This window comes from Vigna unguiculata, chromosome 7 (assembly GCF_037176805.1).
Source record: "Vigna unguiculata cultivar grain cowpea cultivar isolate G323 ecotype 2 chromosome 7, ASM3717680v1, whole genome shotgun sequence".
In the NCBI taxonomy this organism is placed as follows: Eukaryota; Viridiplantae; Streptophyta; class Magnoliopsida; order Fabales; family Fabaceae; genus Vigna; species Vigna unguiculata.
In genome coordinates this window covers 39778482-39799894 of record NC_140798.1, presented here as the reverse complement: position 1 = coordinate 39799894, position 21413 = coordinate 39778482, and the positions used below count along the sequence as shown (strand labels likewise).

The window sequence follows — 21413 nt, the reverse complement described above, 5'->3', positions numbered from 1 at the left end:
TCATTTTAATTATTTATACATCTATTTTATTATTATTATTATTATTATTTCCACTCTAACGAGTGACAGACAAGTCATGTTAAGATTGAGCACCCGAAATCGATGGAGCCAGCACAGCACTTTCAACCATTGTTATAAACATTGCCACAGAAACCCACTTTCTTTGACCTCTATGCTAGAATTTGTCTTCAAACATTTATTTATGGTAATATTTATCAATATCCATCGATTTTTAAGAAAAACAATTTAAGCCTAGGTGCATGGCTCTACAATGTTGTACCGAGATGCCTTTAAGTTTGCAAAGAAAGTCACCTGAGACCTAAATTTAATAATTTTAGAATTGATTTGTTTATATTTTGTCGATGTGTGTTGCACTGTGATAGGATATGGTTGTCGAGTTTATTTGCACGATAAATATTTTCCTAATTAATATGTGACTTGGAATGCAAAGTATTTATATAAGGTGTAGTTTTAAGATAATAATTGTGTGAATTGAAGATGTCTTCTCCTGGAATGGAATTGTGGACCAGTTTGCTACAGTTAGGAACGGTTTGTTAATGCTGGCAACATGTGTGTTCTGTGTACAGCTATGCAATGTAAAATGACATGCTGTTGGCGAACTCATAGACTCTAACTTTCTCTACTTTTTCTACAATGTTGTAACAATATCATAATTAACTTATATTTAATAATTTCCTATCAAGATCACTTTTATGATTTGGAAAATATTTAACAGGTCATGCAGTTTATTATAGGTAAAATATTAAATATATTTGGTTTAACATTATTCTAACTTTGTTATATATATATATACTATATTACTTTTCTTTTGTGTGCTGAAAATGCAGATACAAAACTAAAAATACACTATAGATATAATAATCAAATTAAACACGTGTTATATATAAAAGATAAATTTAATTAACTTTTAAGTCTCCGTAAATTTTGGTATTACTAATTTAGTTGTTATTAAAATTTTGTATTCTATTGAATATTTCAATTTTTATATTTTTTTAATTAAGTTTGTGTTATTTAATTTTTTTAATTAACTAAATAATTTTATTATTGTCTTGTTTCGTCATCTGATTAGTTAAGTTAATAAGTGAGATTTGACAGTTAATATAAGATAATGCTTGTTCGCGTAAAATGACAAATCACTTTTACTGATTTTGCTAAAATGTGTTTGATTACTATCTTTTATGATAACTTCACCATGTACAATAACTAAGGAACTCTCATGGCTTTCACCTTTGATTTTGCTAAAATGTGTTTGATACGAGATTGTTATCATTTTTTATGACTTCATCATGTACGATGACTAAAGAGCCCTTATGGTTTTTACTTTTTGGAGTAGTTCATGAACTTAAGACTCAAGCAAAATTTAGACCGTAATTATTTACTTAAAAAAAATTCAAGTATTTTTTATATAAAATCATCTATTAAATTATTGTAATTAATTCTATTTAACTTCTACATTGTTCTTTAATTTCAAATTGTATTCATCAATTATTTTATTAGAGATTTTATCTCTATTATCTACAAATAGAAAAAACCTTAATCTAACCGTAATAGTTATGCAATTCAAACACAAAAAATGTAGTTGTTATAAGAAAATATATAAAAAAAAAAAACTCTTAAAATATATAAATCGAAAAGTACTGAAAGACTAAATTAGACAAAAAAAAATCATCTCTAATCATGATACAAATTCAACAAATAAAATAAAAATAATAAAAACACAAGTAGAGATAAAAACATATTAGTCATAGATGAGGACAAAAAAATTGGTACATACTATCTGCATGATATTCAATAAATTAAATATGCTAAAACCCTCAAAATAATAATTTTAGAATATAAGTAAACAAGGAGGGACAATGAGTGAAATCAGTAGATAAGAAGTCAGAAAAATAAAAGACAAAAACAAAATAAAAATTGATGATAAGATAATAAAAATAACTGATGTTTTTTTATCAAAATTATAATTCACTGAAAAAAGATTTTAACTCGTAAAATATCATTTTTAATACCAATAAAAATTAATAAACATGGATAATAATTTAATTAAATTTTATTCTCAAAATGAAATTATAATTAATTTCATTAGGTATATTAATTAGTCTAAAAAAAGTTAGGCATATTTTTTCTTAAGAATAATTTTATATTTAATTTAATAAAGGTATATTAGTACTAATAGATTTTTTTTAGGTTTTCTTTAAAAAAAATCAATTACAACCCATAGATTGTCACTGTTTTTATTTAGAAATCTCAATATCTCAATTGGGTCCTCATATTTTAAGTTGTATCAATTGAGTATTAATTTTTGAAAAAAATGTTTCAATATGGTTCTTTTCGTTCATTAGTGCAATACTCACGACATTAGCTGATGTATCACGTGTTAACTCGTATTTTTTTTAATTAAAAAAAAAATATTGTCCCGTGTCAAGTGTCAAATTAGGATTCTACCACATGGTAGAGACAGTGTGCCATGACAGAGATAGTGTCATGTTTCATTATCAATTGAAAAATATCAATTTAGTCTATCCATTAGTTATTTTGTCTCAATTTATTCTCAATTTTTTTAAACTAAATCAATTTCATCCCTAACCAAATTGAGATCAAATTTAACTTTTATATAAATGTTAAAATGATGTTTTTAACGAGATTAAGTTTATTTAAATTTATATTTGACATTGAACATTATTTAAATTTTATTTCAAATATTTATATATCAATAATTTATAGACAAATGTTAGAATTGGTTTAAAAATAACAACTTCAATGTATAATTAAAAAAAAATTATTACAATCTAAAATGTTATAATTTGTTAAATAATTTTATTTTAAAATAGCTTTTTACAACAATTTTAAAACAATTTTATAACAATTTAAAATGTTATAAATTGTTAAATAAATATCTTTATTTTAAATTGTTATAAAATATTTTAAAATTTTATATTTGAATTTATAAACCTATTATTTTTAAACTAACTATAACATTTGTTTAGAAATTACTGATATATAAATATTTAAAAAAAATCAAATAAAGTTAATGCAAATATAAATTTAAATAAACTTAATTTGGTTAAAAATATTAATTAAAATAAAAATGACATTGTAGCATTTATATAGAAGTTAAATTTCATCTCAATTTGAGAGAGGTGAAATTACTCCAAATTAAAAAGAAATTATGACTAAATTGAGATAAAAAAACAAATACATAAATCAAATTGAGAATTTTCACATCAACAATGACATGTGACATTGTCTTTGTCAGGTTACATTATCATTGTCATCACGCGGTGGGGCCTTAATTTGACATGTGACAATTTTATTTTAAAAATATTTGAAAAAACAATGAGCTAACGCATCACACATTAATTGACGATATGAGTACAACACCCACGAAAAGAACCAAATTATAACACAATTTAAAAATGAAAACCCAATTGAGATGACATAAAATTTGATGATCAACTGAAATGTTTGAAAAAAACATAAACAATATAAGGGTTTGAACCAAAAAAAATTAAGACATTTTTTTAGACATTTTTCTGCTTCACCATTGAATTGATCCTCGTGATCTCTTGTTAAAGTGATAAAAGTCACTTATTATTTTTTATAGTTCATATTCTTTTAATAGACCAAGACAATTAAACTAATGTAAGTCCATCCTAATTTTGATCATAAATATGTTTTTTTAGAGTTTTTTTTTTCTTTTTCTTTAAAAGTATTATAACTAGTTTTTTTTTTTTTTTTATGTAATGAGTTGTGAACTAGAAGTGTAGTAGTCTGAATAAATTGTATATGTCATAGGTTAACCTTAGAAAAGGTTAATAGATGTGTTGAAATGTAATATTATTTTAAATTAATGTTAAGTTTTATTAGAACTAGAATTGAACAAATAATTGCACAAATAATGAAAATTTTGAATTCTTTAAATGTTTATAACAAATCTATTTGTGCACCAAATTACATTCTTTTACTTTGAATATGAAAATCGAGGAAAGTTTAATAAATTTAAATTTTAATTAAGATAACTCTAATAGCATATTATCACTGTGAAATTTAAGTTTAGTTTAATTTTATAAGTTTCTTTTATAAAATAAAATTTACTTCATTTGTATATTATGTTTTGACCCAGCAAATATAAAATATAAAATAAAATGATATGATATGATATGATATAGCTGACAGTCTATGCTATTAATTTATGATTGATGTTTTATGATTTATAAATTATGGTAGTTAATAAATATAATTTTATGAAAAAAAAAGTACCGCAATTTAGTATTATTTTGAATGAAATGACCATAGCTTTAATTTCTTAATTTGGTGAAAATTCACTTTAACAAAGTGAAGTAGTGAGAAATCAAAAATTGGAAAAGCTGCACAGTATAGTTTGTAAAAAAGAAAAAAGTCTACATAGTGACCACACCAATGCCATGGAAAAATAACAATGCAATGAACCATGCTATAGTGGAATATCCTGATCACTTGAGCGAGTGCCACGTATCCTTTGCATCCACAGAACTACCATCATCATCAATGTGACCCATTGACACACACCACCACCGTCCATTTCAGTGCCCTTTATTGACCATGTTTCATGATTTTCAATTCGTTTAATTCTACTAATATATTTTTTTCCACTGTGTTTATAAAGTATGACTTCTAAAAAAATGTATTTTAATTATATTTAATGCTAAATTCTTTTATACATTGACTAGTAATCATCCATATATTTTGCATCTTTTTTTTTCATATTTAATATATAATTTATTTTAGAAACCTCAGTTGTTATTTTTAAGTATACAAACTTCAAATCATAATTGGGCATAAACAAAATCACGAGGAATGATTTACACATTGTTTAAAAAAAAAAAGGAAAACTTAAACAATTTTATGTTCTTGTCATAACAAATGTTTGTCTTTGCATTAGCATTTTTTGTTAATCAATTAATTAATTATTTGTGTGTGTGGTGATGGACAATAACATCATTTGATAAACATATACTAAAGAACTGAGGAGAAAAACACAGTTAGGAAAAGAGAAAACCAACCACAGACTGAGCACGTTACAAAAGGGGATTTAACTTAATTTTAATTAAATATATAATGTATTGTTCAGATGGTAAAAGTTTGAAGAAGAAAAAAAGTAGATTTTAAACTATGAGAATAAAATCGTACTATATATTTTGGTACCTATCTGACATTTAAAAAAATATTTTTAATATTTTAAATTTTAAATTGAGACCAATTGTGATAATAGAGACGTGTCAGATTGTTTTTTTAAAACTTGATTGGATAATTTAATATCGGCACGAGTTTTGTATGCTTTATTTATGTTCTGAGATTGAATAGAGTAAGAAACAAATTGCAACACGGAATAAAATATAGTTTCATTCACTGTTCCGGATGAGTAGTGACCGAAAAAAAAAAGTGTTTTCTGTTCTGATTGGGTGTTGTGTAGTCTATTTCATGTTATGACTTGCTGCAAAATTGATTTGTGATTAATGAGAAACATTTGGGTTGGAAGAAGTGAGATGGATTGATAATCTCTCATTACATTCACATCACAGGTATGTACGAAGTTGGACAAGACAGGTAACATGATTGATGGAAAATGTTGGAGAAGGCTCATAGGTCCTACTTGACTAAGCACAACAAATGATATAAATGTGCACGATATTTTATGATTCAAGTAGGTTTAAATATGTTTTTTTTCTTCTTAATGAATTTTAAAATTAATTTTGTTTTAAATTTGATATTAATTTAGTTTTTTATCTTTAAAAATGTATGAATTTAGTCTTTTTTATCAAATTTTGGTCAATTTATCTAATGTTTCAAGAGTATTTCATGATAGTATTTGAATTATTTACACTATTTAATACACTTTCGCTTCAATGTTAACTTAAATATTATCATAAAATGCATTTGAAATGTTAAATAGATAAGAAAGACTAAATTCACACATTTATAAAGATAAAAGACTAAATTGATATCAAATTTTAAATAGGGACTAATTCCAAATTTCATTGAAACGTGAAGAACAAAACATATTAAACCCTTGTTATTACTATATATTAGTACAATGTAATTCTAAATCCTGAATTGAATAAATGCAAGAAATGAATGAATATTTGTGGGTTTTTTACTAAACTTTTGTCTTTGGCTCCCGCTCTTCCTCTATCCTTGCAAGTTGCAATGCAGAGACCTGCCATGGTCAACAAAGGTGTCAGGTCAACAAGACAGAGAAACATATAATGTCAGACATGTGTTAAGAGTGGTTGAATTCAATGTTTAATTTAACATTACATATAAATTACCAATTACCAAAAGAGGTGTTTAGAGTTGTTATGTTAACGTGGTCGATTAAGTATCCATGGAAATGCCACTTACTCTCTAACATGTACAAAATATAAGAAATTCAAATACAATAATATATTACACAATGACTAAAAAAATAAATGAAAAATAAAATATTTATATATTTCTTATCTTGATATTTGGATAAATCTAGCAAAAATATTATAACAAATACTTATACATATTAAAATGAGTCAATTTGATTTACAGACTAAGTCAAAAAATATTAGTAAACCTAATCTAATTCACTTTAAGATGAACCAAATTTGAAATATGGAATAACTTTTTTTTAAAATTATATTGTGGAGAGAAGGTTGAGTTGTAAATTTAAAAAATATCTAATAACCAAGAATAAGTTTTAAAATATAAAAAATTATTGTTCACATATTAATATGTAAAGTTAGGAATGGCAAAAATATCCATGTCCGCGGATATCCGCGAATAAAATCCGCGACGGATAGTTATTATCCGCGGGTATTTATTACCCGCGGATAACAGGTAACGAATATTTTAATACCCGCTTATAAATGGGGTCGGGTACGGGTATCATACTATCCATACCTGCGGGTACCTGTTACTCGCGAAAAAATAAAAATAAAAATAAATTTATATTTTATTAAGTTAAATTTAATTAAAATTAGAAGTAATAGTATATTATGTCAAATTTAATTATAATTATAATTATAATTTAATTTAATTTATATTTTTTTTATAATTTTATATTAAAAAATTTATAAAATATATATTTTTTTAAATATTTGCGGGTATCAGGTATCCACGGGTTTTAAAAATATCCTTGGGTATTTTTTAAGTGGATATCCGACGGGTAAACGGACGGGTAACGAGCATTTTTTTTTTTTTTTGACAGTCGGGTTGCGGGTAGGCACTATCCGTGTCCGACCCGACCTATTGTCATCCTTATGTAAAGTGTCAATATTTAATGTGTAGTCATTAAACATTAATGTGTTGCTTTGAGTTTGATCCTGAATATGTAGGGTTAACTATTTCAGAAATACTTATTATTAATGAAACGTTAAAATACATCTCAACCAAGCAATGACATAATTGTATTTTTTTAAAATAAACTTTTGTTTGTTTAGTTGGATAGAATCTGGCGTAAAAAGAAAAGATAAATTTGTAAACCAAGATTTTGATTGTATTTTTTTATAACCTACGAAAAAGATTAATTATACAGAGTATTTTGAGGTGTGGCGATCTATATTAAAAGATATAACAATTATATATAGTTTATTATTGTATATTTATATTTAAAATACAAATACTTAATAACTTCGTTCTCATCAAACATGTATGTTATTATGGGCTTTGAATCTTTAATATGCTTGATAGTTGAAGAGTAGGAGCTTAAGAAAAGAACTCATGATATTATTTATCTTATTTTAGTATCTATTTAGCTGGGAAAGTGAACAGACATGTAGGATATAATTGTGTATTTAAAGTATTTTTTCTCTTTGATTATTTTTTTTTTCTATGTTCCTCGTATAATATAACTTCAAATTTCATTATTTTTCACAACTTTAAATTTATATATGTTATTTCTTTTCTCTGCCAAAACAAACATAATAAAATTGGATATAAATGAAACAGAGGCTAAAGCTACGACAATAACCTAATAATACCACTCTGTTCACGTGCTCCTATCGGCCACCAAATCTGGGATAGTAAAACACCAATATTCACAAAAACGGAACACAAGCTCGAAACGCAAATAAAAAAAAAATGAAAAAAGCTTTATATTGGGATTCAGAAAATTAGTATTCTTTTTGTGGGAGCATATATCTAAATAAAGGCCTTCGGGGTATTACATTTGGAAAGCCCATAAACTCCGTACATGGAGGCCCAATACACTGGCTAAAATGAATTATTATCATTTTGTTGTTTCTTATTTTCATGGTAACTAAAATATTTCTAACAAAAAAAACTGGTTCGCATATAATTATGATTATACTTAACCGTGAATATATTTTTAAATTTATTATTATATAATTAAAATGTATAATAGACAAGAATGTAGAACATTTTTTAGAAGCATTTTGAGATTTTAATTTTGTAAAATCGTAGAAAATAACATTTTAGAAGTGATGATGGTTTGAAAATAGTGAGATTCAATTATTTTAATATTAAAAAATTTTAGTATAAATAATTTTGTTATAAACGAGTTTCATAATTTAAAAATACATAATCTATCTAAAAATCACTTTTTTAGAGTTCTCTAGCTTCTCTTTAAGAGTTTTGTCTTCATGGTCGTTTGATTTAAGAATTGAGATAGTAGGATTGATCATCTGGACGAGCTCTTCAAATTGGACAGACCAGTTTATTCGTTCGTGTAAGTTAAGTTTTTGCCATCTTTTTGGTCTATTTTTGTTTCCTGTTGTATGTGAGCTTCCACTTCCATGCGAAGTTTTAACCATCAGTGTGAGTCTCTATTGACCAATGATCATAACGGGTGTGCCCTGGTCATTCTTGTGATGTTTCTATGTGTAAATAGAGTATTTTGTAGAGTTAGAGGTGTTTTGGCGTTAATAGAGTTGTCTAAACAGGATAATATGTAAGAGAAATTGATTTCATTATTTTTAAGTTACAACCATGTTAGAATTATAGATGGTATGGTTGAACCGTGATTGATTGTTTTATTTGAACCGTTGAATGATATGTGATATGTAAAAGCTATAAAATCTAAGTGTTTTAATTTTGTTTGTATATAAATGTTCATGTTTAATACTACAATTAGGTCAATTGGTATCGATGTTTGTACTATACTTGATTTTTTATATGTGATGGGCATCTGAAAAGGTTTTTGGGTTGTTTGTATTGGCTTGAGTATGCATAATTATGCAGACTCTTAGGCGAATTCAAAGTCAAAAGCTGATTTGCAAAATTTTGCAGAATGTTGATATGTAGAATTATGCAGATTCGTTGGACGAGTATGAGTTCGCTAGGTGAGTTACAAGTTAGGGGCTCACTTTATGAGGTCGTTGGGCGAATTATGAATAAAGAGTTCACTGATTTGCGAGTCGCTTGACGAGCCCCACTCATTCGACGAATTATTAAAGAATATTTCCTCTAGACTCCCACTGAAATACTCGTTGAGCGAACAACCTGGTCGTTGGTCGAAAAATGTCTTTTGCCCAATGAGAGGATACGCTAGGCGAGTACGTTAGATCCTGAACAAATATAAATTAATTGAATTTAGAAACTTTGTATGTTTTCTATATCTGCATATATAGTATTTGAATTGCATATATATATGTACGTACATGGCCGAGTAGTACTCGGCCCAATGAGAAGAAAATCTGGCCGGGATCATCCCGGTCCAGATAGGGGCATCCCCACGCGATGGCCCAACCACGAGGGCTTGGTTCCAGCGCAGCGCTGGCAGCCCAGTAAGGGCGCGGCCGTGTACTTCCCGTCCTCGTGGCTGAGTACACCCCGGCCTAAGGGGCAGCAGGCCGAAAGCACGTTACAGAGGGGCATCATGCCATCCAACCTCAAGAAAGGAAGGAGATGATACTGGAAAAATACAGACGGTCAAGAAAGGAAAGAGATGATACTGGAAAAATACAGACGGCCAAGAAAGGAAAGAGATGATACTGGAAAAATACAGACGGCCAAGAAAGGAAGGAATTGATATGTACAGATGAACAAACTCTGGAATGGAAAGAGCTGATACGTGCAACCTCAATCAAAAAGGAAGGAATCGATCCTCAAATACAAACGGCCCGCAAATATTAATAACAGGTCCATTAAGAAATTAGTATAAATTAAGGCCTAGTGAACAGGTAAAGACACTTCTGATTAACCTACTACTACTCATATCAATCACTCTCTAACTTGAGCGTCGGAGTGCCTGCAGGTACCCCCACCCTCGGAGTGCAGACGGCTGGGAGGATCAGGAGGAGTCCAGGAGGAGTCCAGGAAGGAGCAGGAGGAGGTTCGACACAGAGGGTACTTGAGACCGTCTGGTTCCGCACCTAAATAGTATCGATCAGGTACAATTGGCGCCCACCGTGGGACCAGACAATTCTCAAGTAGGATGGTGTCGACAAGAGCAGCAGTCGAGCATAATTCAGTAGCAGCAGAGATGCAACGAGAGATGAATCGCCAGTTGGAAGAGTTAAGGCGCAAGAACCAGGAAGAGTTGAATGCCCTAAGAGAGGAGAACCAATGGATGCGAGCGCAAATTGAGCAGAATCCCCCCCATAGGGAGGAATCCCGCAGCAATGAAGGGGGAGGGGATGGTACCGGACGAGACGAGTCCCGAGCACAAACCGCCACGAACCAAACAGAAGCAAGGCCCAGAGCAGCCAGACGCCACCCCTTCGTGGACGGAATCATGGAAGCGGAACTTCCCGCGCGCTGGAAGGGGTTAACTATGAGCCAGTACGATGGCACTACTGATCCAGAGGAGCACGTGGATGTTTTCATCACCCAGGCAGGGTTGTATACCTCGGACAACGCAATCCTTTGTCGTGTTTTCCCAACATCCCTAAAAGGGCCTGCATTCAATTGGTTCACACGGTTGCCGCCCAACTCTATTGACTGCTTCGATACGTTGGCCACCCGTTTCGGCATACAGTTCGCCACTAGTAAGCCACACCACCTTACTTCCCTGGCACTGGTAAATATATGACAGGAAAAAGGAGAGTCTCTGCGAGAGTTTATGGAACAATTTGGAAAGATATCCTTGAATATCTCCAATTTGAATCCTGAGGTCGCCATGCACCACCTCATCACAGCGCTGAAACCTGGCCCCTTTGTTGACAGTCTATGCAAGAAGCCCGTGAACAATCTAGACGAACTTCGGACCAGAGCCACAAAATTCATGCAGATGGAGGAATTGAAAGAGTTTCGCAATACAACTCGATCGGACACACATGAGAAAAGGCACCATGATAGGGAGCGAGCGTTAGCGCCCCGATCCGGCCACAGGTTCAAAGACTCTAGACAGCCGAAATACAACAGGTACACACCACTCGTGTCCAACAGGGCAAGAATTCTGGAAGAAGCACTGAACACCGATTTGATAACAGCCCCGACTCCCCCGAACGCCGATACCACCAAGCATTGTCGGTATCACCGAAATTATGGGCACACAACAGAGGAATGCTTTACCTTGAAAGACAAAATCGAGGAATTGATACAGGCAGGGCACCTAAGAAGATTCGTAAAGCGGGAAGGCGGGGGATTCTCCTCAAGGGGAGAACGAGAAAAGCGCTACGAGGAGCGACCACGAAGGACGTCAGAGTACCGAGATAGGGAAGGAGACCACGCCCGCAGAGGGGCCGAACCCAAGAAAGATGAGGAGCGGGATACGAGAGAGAGGCCACTAAGAGGAGTAATCAATTACATTTCCGGAGGTTTCGCGGGAGGTGGAGCCACTACGTCTGCAAGAAAGAAGTATGTGCGAGCAATCCAGAGTGTCAATGCCGTGACAGTATGTCCCAGGCGGCACATGCCACCCATCACGTTTCGAGACGACGATTTCCAAGCGATCGACCCCCAGCATGACGACCCAATGGTGATATCAGTAGAGATCGAGGACTTCGCGGTCAGGAGAACCCTGGTGGACCCAGGTAGTTCGGTGGACATCCTATACTGGGGCACTCTCAGGAAACTGAAAATTCCAGAAGAAGAGATCCAGCAATACTCAGAGCCGATCGTGGGCTTCGCAGGGGAGCGAGTGAATACGAAAGGCTACGTCGACTTATTCACCAAGTTCGGAACAGGAATGGTAACACGAACGGTAAAAATCCGATACCTTATTGTTGATGCTCACACCTCTTATAATATTTTGCTATGGAGACCCTCGTTGAATACGCTTGGTGCAGTAGTCTCCACATATCACTTGGCCATGAAGTTTCCGTCCGCCTCAGGAGACATAATCACAGTGCATGTAGACCAACCAACTGCTCGCAGGTGTTACGCGGATAGCCTGAGAGAAAGACCCGAGTCTCCTCCCAGACGAGCTGTGAATAACGTTGAGAAGGTCCCAGGGGAAGCAGAAGTAGACCTGGATCCTCGGGTCAGCAGCGAGGAGAGGGTGGAACCAATCAAGCACAGAGAAATTCCATTTCGATGAACAGCGATACACCCATGTAAGCAGGACACTTGTAGAGACCCCCGAGATGCGGGAAGTGTTACAAAGGAACGTTGATTTGTTCGCCTGGAGTGCGGCTGACATGCCAGGCATCGACCCAAGAGTAGCCAGTCACAAACTGTCTATTTTTCGGGAAGCTCGGCCTGTTGCACAGAAGAGAAGAAAAATGGGTGGAGAAAAAAGGGAAGCAGCCAGAGCAGAGGTACATAAATTAATTTCAACAGGCTTCATCAAGGAGGTCACCTATACGACCTGGTTAGCCAACGTAGTGTTGGTAAAAAAGGCAAATGGAAAATGGCGGATGTGTACAGACTACACCAACCTCAACAAAGCGTGCCCTAAAGACACATACCTTCTCCCAAGCATCGACAGACTGGTAGACGGTGCAACTGGACACAGGGTGCTCAGTTTTCTGGATGCGTACTCTGGGTACAATCAGATTCCAATGTTTCCTCCCGACAAAGAAAAAACGGCATTCATCACGGAAGAGGCTAATTTTTACTATGAAGTCATGCCTTTTGGGCTAAAGAATGCTGGCGCCACATACCAGCGGTTAATGGACAAAGTGTTTCGTCATCTCATCGGTAAATGTATGGAGGTCTACGTCGATGACATGGTAGTCATGTCAGATTCACTCGAACAACACGTCAAAGACTTGGAGGAGGTCTTGGCAGCTGTACGGAAGTATGACATGAGACGAATCCAGAAAAGTGTGTTTTCGGGGTTGCAGGCGGAAAGTTTTTGGGTTTCATGTTAACCCACAGGGGAATAGAGGCCAACCCCGATAAGTGCCAAGCGGTCGTCAACATGAGGAGTCCATCCAACATCAAGGAGATACAAAGATTGGTAGGAAGGCTAACTGCGTTGTCACGTTTTATGCCTAAATTAGCAGATAGAATCCAGCCGATGCTGAAGCTCCTGAAAAAAGCACAAAAATTCGTATGGGATGAGGCTTGCGAGCAATCTTTCCAGTCACTAAAGGAATATCTGTCTTCTCCTCCAGTACTACAAAAGCCTAGCAAGGGGAAACCCCTGTTAGTATACCTAGCCATCTCTACCAATGCTGTCAGCGCGGCCATTGTACAAGATCATGCAGGGGACCAGCAACCCGTATACTTTGTTAGCAAAGCCCTACATGATGCAGAACTGCGGTACCAGACAGTGGAGAAGGTAATCCTAGCACTTGTGATAACAACCAGATGACTGCGACCGTACTTTCAGGGGAACGAGGTAATAGTCAAGTCTGACTACCCCATACACAAAGTCTTGAGGCGACCCGACCTCGCCGGCCGAATGGTCGGGTGGTCCGTGGAACTATCTGAGTATCATCTTCGATGTGAAGCCCGAGGGCCGATCAAGGGGCAATGCCTGGCAGATTTTGTCAACGAATTAACGGGAGATCCTGACGTACGCGAGGAAGGTTGGATCCTGTCGGTGGATGGCTCCTCAAACGCGAAAGGCGGGGGCGCTGGGATTGTTTTGCAAGGACCGAATGATTTACTACTCGAACAAGCTTTGCGCTTTGGCTTTAAACCCTCTAACAATCAGGCAGAATATGAGGCACTGATCGCAGGGTTGACCCTCGCAGCAGACATAGGAGCAGATACAGTGACATGCCGAACCGACTCACAACTGGTCGTAGGACACTTGGACGGCACTTTCCAGGTAAAGGACCCCCTCCTATTACGATATTATCACGTTGTGCAGGACATGTTGAACAGATTCAGAGCAGCAAGCGTAAAGCATGTTGATAGAGCCCAAAATGCCAAAGCCGACTTGCTCTCAAAGTTAGCAACTACCAAAGTCAAGGGACAACATCATACAGTGATCCATGCCACACTCGACCGTCCTACTGTAACTTTGGCAGAATGCAATACCACTGAGACAGTCGCACCAAAGGAGAAAGGGTGGATGACTCCCATTATACAGTTCATTCAGCACGGTGACACAGACGGAATTGATGACCCTATCATGCGCAGGAAAGCTTCTCGATTCACTTTGGTTGGTGAAGAATTGTACAAACGGGGTTTCTCCAACCCTCTGTTAAAATGCGTCACAAACCACCAAGCCTAGTATATCATGGAAGAGTTACACACGGGAATTTGCGGCTTACATTCAGGATCGAGAACCATGGCAGCTCAGGTATTACGAGCAGGATACTATTGGCCGACTATCAAGGAAGACTGCGAGAAGTACGTAAGGAAGTGCGCCCTGTGCCAACAGCACGGTAATATGATACATCTCAAGTCAGAGGAGTTGCACGGTATTACCTCCCATTGGCCTTTCGCCAAGTGGGGCATGGATATTCTAGGACCCTTCAGCCCAGGGAAAGGTCAGGCAAAATTCTTGTTGGTAGCTATAGACTACTTTACTAAATGGATTGAGGCGGAGCCACTGGCCCTGATCACGGCCCAGCAGGTACAAAAATTTGTCTAGAAGAATATAGTGTGCAGGTTTGGCATACCAAGCATCGTCATAACGGATAATGGTAGACAGTTCATCGACAAGGGGCTAGCTGAGTTCTATAAGGGACTCCATATACAGCATATAACCAGCTCAGTCGAACACCCACAAACAAATGGGCAAGCCGAAGCAGCGAACAAGGTCATACTGCGAGAACTTAAAAAGAGGTTGGGAGATGCCAAAGGAAGGTGGGCTGACGAGCTATTAGAAGTCCTATGGGCCTATCGCTGCACCCCTCAGTCAACAACACAAGAGACACCCTACTGTTTAGCATATGGAGTGGACGCAATGATTCCAGTCGAGATTGGAGAGCCCTCTTTACGGCGCCGCCTGTTCGACGCACGTCTTAATGAAGAAAGTATGCTAATAAGCCTGGACCTGGTTCAAGAGCTCCGAGATCAAGTTCGCATTCGGGAGGAAGCATCTAAACTAAGGGCTCAACGCCGCTATAACACTAAAGTCAAACCCCGATCTTTTCACCAGGGAGATCTAGTATGGCGTATGGCAAGTGCCGCTCGGAAGCACGAGGGGAAGTTCTCGCCCAATTGGGAAGGACCATTCCGAATCAACGAAGCCGTGGGGAACGACACATACAGGTTGGAGCACCTATCCGGCGCCCCTGTCCCGGCCACCTGGAACGCCTCACATCTCAAGTTTTATTACAGTTAGTTTGCCAAACATTTATTTTTCAGACTCTTTTGTGATTTCGATTGCGCAATAAATGATGTACTCTTTCCTACCTTGATCTTTTTTCCCTAAGGAGGGTTTTTGGTCAAGAAGGTTTTGACGAGGCATCATAGTTATAAATAAAGCATGATCATTTCATTCTCCTATAATTATCGTGTTTATTGTCAAAAACATATATCTTGATCAAGAACAAGTAAACCAGCAAAATTTCACACTCTCTCATGGGAAAGGAAGCTTCATCGAACTAGATGATCCCCCATACCTATACCAATGGGAAAGGAAGCTTCATCGCCCTAGATGATCCCCCCATACAAGCCAAAACCTAAGATAAATACACAAACGAAAGCTTAAGGAGCAGAAAACGTTAAAGAAAACGCAATCCTGGCCAGAAGTGGCCGAGCACATCCCGGCCAGGTACGGCCGAGCACATCCCGGCCAATGGTGGTCGGCCACATCACGGCCCAAGGTGGCCAAAACGCATCTCACCTTCACCTGCAAATACAAATAGCAACATACAAAAAGGCGCACGCAACAGATGCAAACACAAAAGACTAAAATAAAAGTTCAAAGCACCACATTCGAGCATGTAATGTGTGTTAATACATGTCCAGCAAATAGAAAAGTAAAACTCGCGAAACAGTTTTTAAAGTACGAAAATACAAAGTAACATATCAATCCTCCGGGGTAGGTTTCTATTGCTCAGCCACAGGCATGTCCTCCACAGCCATAACGGAACCCTGGTACACATCCTCATCAATATTGAAACGCTCATCTCCAGCGTCAAAGTTGAAGTAGTGAGCAGCCTGGCGCAGGGCCTTGTGGAAACCCTCCTCGTGCTGGGACATCACGTACCCCTCCAATTGGTAAATCCGGCCGGCCTTCTCAGCATAATCTCTCTTCTCAGCGGCCAGCTCCTCCTCTAGACGCTCCAAAGCCGCTTGGGAATCCTCATCTTTCTTCTCAAAATCCCTGCAGCGCGCCTTCAAAACATTACGCTCTGCTAGCAGCTGAGATCGTTCATTTTTTACACTTCCCAACTGAAGTGAAACCTCTTGTCTCCTGCTATTGGACTCGGCCAAATCCCTCTGTAAACTCTCTATCTCAGCAGTTAGTTTGCTTGTCTCTGGCAGTTGGCTTAACACTGTGTTCAGATGGCGACCCATCACCATCGCCCTGGCGTGAAATTCATTCAGCGCGTACAACACAGTCTCAGGACGCATGGCTGAAACAATCTCAGCCTCCTCCGACGATAAGGAAACCTCTATGCCTTGGTTAATGTTGAGTTGTGCATCAAACATCACAGACAAAGCATCAGCCGCACTGTCAACAGAGGAAGTGCCTCGAGACTTCTTGGGGGAGGATGACCGAGGAGTACTCGGCCTTGCGGCACAATCCCTACGCTTGCTTTTCTTCTTCGCCGCGGCCGGAGGCATCATGTCGCCCTTCTGGGAAGGCGCCTCCGCGGGAGCACGGCTAGCACCTTCACTCCCTTTCCTCTTCTCCTCCTCCAATTTTTTCCTCCTCAGCTCCAGAAAGACTTCTTTGCCAGAGGGACCAGCAGCAGCCATGATATCTACAAAAAACGAAATAAGTGTTAGACCAAACATACCAGACGCATCTCTATGTGAAGTCAAACGAACATACATACCGAAAAGATCGTCGCGCGGACGAGAGGAACTAAACACACCAATAATTTTCTTGGAGGAGAGTTTCGTGGGCAATTGGTCCAAATAAGATAGCACATACAGATCCTCCTGGGTAAGGGATGCTCTCGGCCAAACTCGATAGGGGGTAGGATGTTTGGTCCAGTAGAACGAGAATTTGGGCTCGCCATTCTCAAAGTAAAAGTATCTAGCCCCAGCGGACCGGATGACAACCTTAAAGAAATCAGTCTTAAACCTTTTAAAAGATTGCGTGTAAGACGCGAGTAGACACTGGTGGCTTTGACCCACTAGAGACAACCAACTAACCAGATCCCCTAGACGCGTACAGTAGTACTGCAAGAAAACCTGAGGGGAGGGTCTCAAATGGAACACTCGGCAGACTAGTCGGAATGCCTGAATGGACGTCCAACTGTTAGGATGCAGCTGGGAGGGAGCTACATTCAGCACCCGTAGCACTCCCATCGTAAAATCATCAAAGGGAAGGCACACATGCAAATCAGAAATTAAGGTAGAATACATGAAGAAAAAGTCGTGCGAATGACCTTCTCGACCATGACACACACTATCCCCACTCCTGGCTCGCTCTACATTAATAACACGATCGTCTACTGTATCAGCTAGAATATCATACTTCTTACGAAAATCAACTATGGCGGCAGATTTACGAAACCTAGACAGCGGGAGTTTCACCCGGGGGTCTACCCACTCGTACCCCGGATGACGCAGGGCCGAGAACTCCTCGGCACCCACAGAGTCCTCATCATCCCTCTGCAAGCTATTACTACACGGGGAATCGACAAGGTCCCCTCCTCCTCAGAGTCGCTATGCCTACTGGAAAGATAATAAGCAGAGGAGGACGACATACCTGAGATAGCGCAGACGGGAAGGACTAGGCTGGTGGTGGCTCACTTCCTAAATGACTCCTTTGTCTCACAATGTTAGGACCCCACCTCTATTTATAGTGGATCACTCTCACAAAAGCAGCCCCCTCATCACCATAAAATCTCGCTACATCCAACGGTTATCGGCACATCTCCTTTAAAACTCCCCACCTAAACCACCTCATTATGACAAGACAGCCTTGAACGGCGAGCCAAGTTAATATTTTCTCCTTTCCTCGTAATAAAAACAAGACTCATAAAGGCATATGGTTGGGAACGTCTCGGCACCATTTCCAAAGGCAGCACATCATAGCCTCTTGTGAACTTCGTTCATTACGAGCCTAGGGGGGCTGGTGTACGTACATGGCCGAGTAGTACTTGGCCCAATGAGAAGAAAATCTGGCCGGGATCATCCCGGTCCAGATAGGGGCATCCCCACGCGATGCCCAACCACGAGGGCTTGGTTCCAGCGCAGCGCTGGCAGCCCAGTAAGGGCGTGGCCGTGTACTTCCCGTCCTCGTGGCCGAGTACACCCCGGCCTAAGGGGCAGCAGGCCGAAAGCACGTTACAGAGGGGCATCATGCCATCCAACCTCAAGAAAGAAAGGAGATGATACTGGAAAAATACAGACGGTCAAGAAAGGAAGGAGATGATACTGGAAAAATACAGACGGCCAAGAAAGGAAGGAATTGATATGTACAGATGAACAAACTCTGGAATGGAAAGAGCTGATACGTGCAACCTCAATCAAAAAGGAAGGAATCGATCCTCAAATACAAACGGCCCGCAAATATTAATAACAGGTCCATTAAGAAATTAGTATAAATTAAGGCCTAGTGAACAGGTAAAGACACTTCTGATTAACCTACTGCTACTCATATCAATCACTCTCTAACTTGAGCGTCGGAGTGCCTGCAGGTACCCCCACCCTCGGAGTGCAGACGGCTGGGAGGCTCAGGAGGAGTCCAGGAAGGAGCAGGAGGAGGTTCGACACAGAGGGTACTTAAGACCGTCTGGTTCCGCACCTAAATAGTATCGATCAGGTACAATATATATATATATATATATATATATATATATATATATATATATATATATATATATATATATATATATATATATATATATATATATAAGGGTATGATAAAATGAAAAATACCTTAGAAATCTAGACAAACTTTTCAAATATCAACATACATACTCAATGGTTTAGAAATAGCGGAAATTGTTTTAATGAAAGAAAAGAGTTCTTTAAATGAAACAAAAATGAATATTAATAAGTAAATAATATTTTTTTTGATATTACATAGTAATGAAAGGTTTATGATATTAAACACTTAAGTTGAGAGTATTAAACATTCTCACGTGAAAGGAAAATATATAATAAATAAAAATATTAAAAAATAATAGAAATATTTAAATATGAGACATAATTTTTTTTTTAATTGACATATATAAGGATAAGATAAGATGAAAAATATATTAGAGATCCGAATGAGTTTCATGACAAACCAAATAATTAAATAAAATATATATATATATATATATATATATGATTACTTAAATAATTGTGAATATTTTAATAATTTAAATGATGATGAAAATATGGCGGGAACGAATATTATGGCGGAGATATGTACATCCCCATACCCATCTTCATACCCAAACCTATATCCATACCCAATCAATGCAGGAATTCTCCATCAAAACGGATACGAATTCAAACAATACTTATAGAGACAAATTTATTTGTCATTTCTAACTTATACGATTAATAATACTTATAGAGACAAATTTATTTATCATTTCTAACTTATACGATTAATAATACATCTTCTCATATTTTTAAAACAAATATAGACAGACGAAACTTATATATTTTTAAGTGTCCCTCCACCTATTATATATATATTACAATATTTTATATATTACTACAACCTTTATCATTACTCAATATCATATATGTAATGTAGTAGTTTTTTTCCCTTATAATTTTATTGTTTTTATATTATTTTCTCTGTTTTTTTCTCTATTGTTTTTCTTTCACTTCGATTTTGTCCTCTTATCTCTCTTTTAATTTATTTTTGACCCTAGGTAACAGTTTTCTTTTTAATATTTAGAATGTAACATTCTCTCTTTTTAATTATAAAAATATATTATTTTAAAGAAAATTAACATAACACGTAAGTACACCAAAGCACAACGTGCATATGCAATAACTATATTCGTAAGTATCATTTCAATATTTAGAAAAAAGTTCCTAAATTCGCGTTTGAGGATTTCTTTAACTGTTAAAAATGAAAGTAAAATCTATTATAATTTATAATTCACCATTCCAATAATAATATCATAAAATGAACTTTTTGAATACTAACTGATATCTTAAAGATTTTGATTTAGAACATTGACTAAAAATAATTAATAAATATGAATATTATAGTTACATATCACATTAAATGAGTTCCGACATAAATATTATAATTAGACATAAGATTAAATGAATTCTGACTGATTATTGATGCAAATGTAGTTTTACCAGCAAACCTTATTTTAAAACTAATTCAATTAACACGAATTTATTTTTATTTTAATGGTAACAGAAATACATAAAGGTATTAATGTGTATGCATTTAGTGGTTTGGATGTGATCATAAATGTGTGACGACCACTATAATGATAAAATTTAAATGTTATAACAATACTTTAAAATTATTAAAATTAAAATTTCCTCTGAAAAAATAAACATATCTCATGTCAAAATTTATACTGTAATTTTTTTTATATTTTTTAACTTCTATTATGTTAAATTTAACAATGACGTTAATTTTAATCCCATTCAATTATTACATTATAATAATAATTAGATTATCATATAAAATATAAGATGTAATGTTTTAATATGAAAATAATGCAAAATACTAATATATGATTTATTTGGGAACAAAAGTGAAGGACAAAAGGTCCTGTATAATGATTATTTAAATAAAAAGGTGTCTCATTAGGATTATTTTTAACTTATTTGGGTTGCATTCTCTTAGCCGCACTTTATTTTGCTTTAATTTTTACATTTCCCCTTTTGAAAATAAGTAAATTAAGATTATCTATCTTTCTTTACAATCTCAAAAGCTACTTTTATATATATATATATATATATATATATATATATATATATATATATATATATATATATATTGAAATATCTCTCTAGTTGAAATATAATTTAATTGCGTG

At 35.8% G+C, this 21413-nt stretch overlaps 1 protein-coding gene across 1 annotated transcript; it reads left to right on the top strand.

Annotated features, from left to right (window-relative positions):
* Positions 1-11107: 11107 nt before the first annotated feature.
* On the top strand, positions 11108-12469 carry LOC146884867 (uncharacterized). Its single transcript, XM_085676056.1, has one exon. It carries the CDS (start codon positions 11108-11110, stop codon positions 12467-12469), a length of 1362 nt encoding a protein of 453 aa, XP_085532182.1.
* Positions 12470-21413: the final 8944 nt, after the last annotated feature.

Bases quoted from the DNA above. Each gene is read 5' to 3' on its own strand.
- LOC146884867 (XM_085676056.1), top strand. From the start codon at position 11,108: ATGCACCACCTCATCACAGCGCTGAAACCTGGCCCCTTTGTTGACAGT.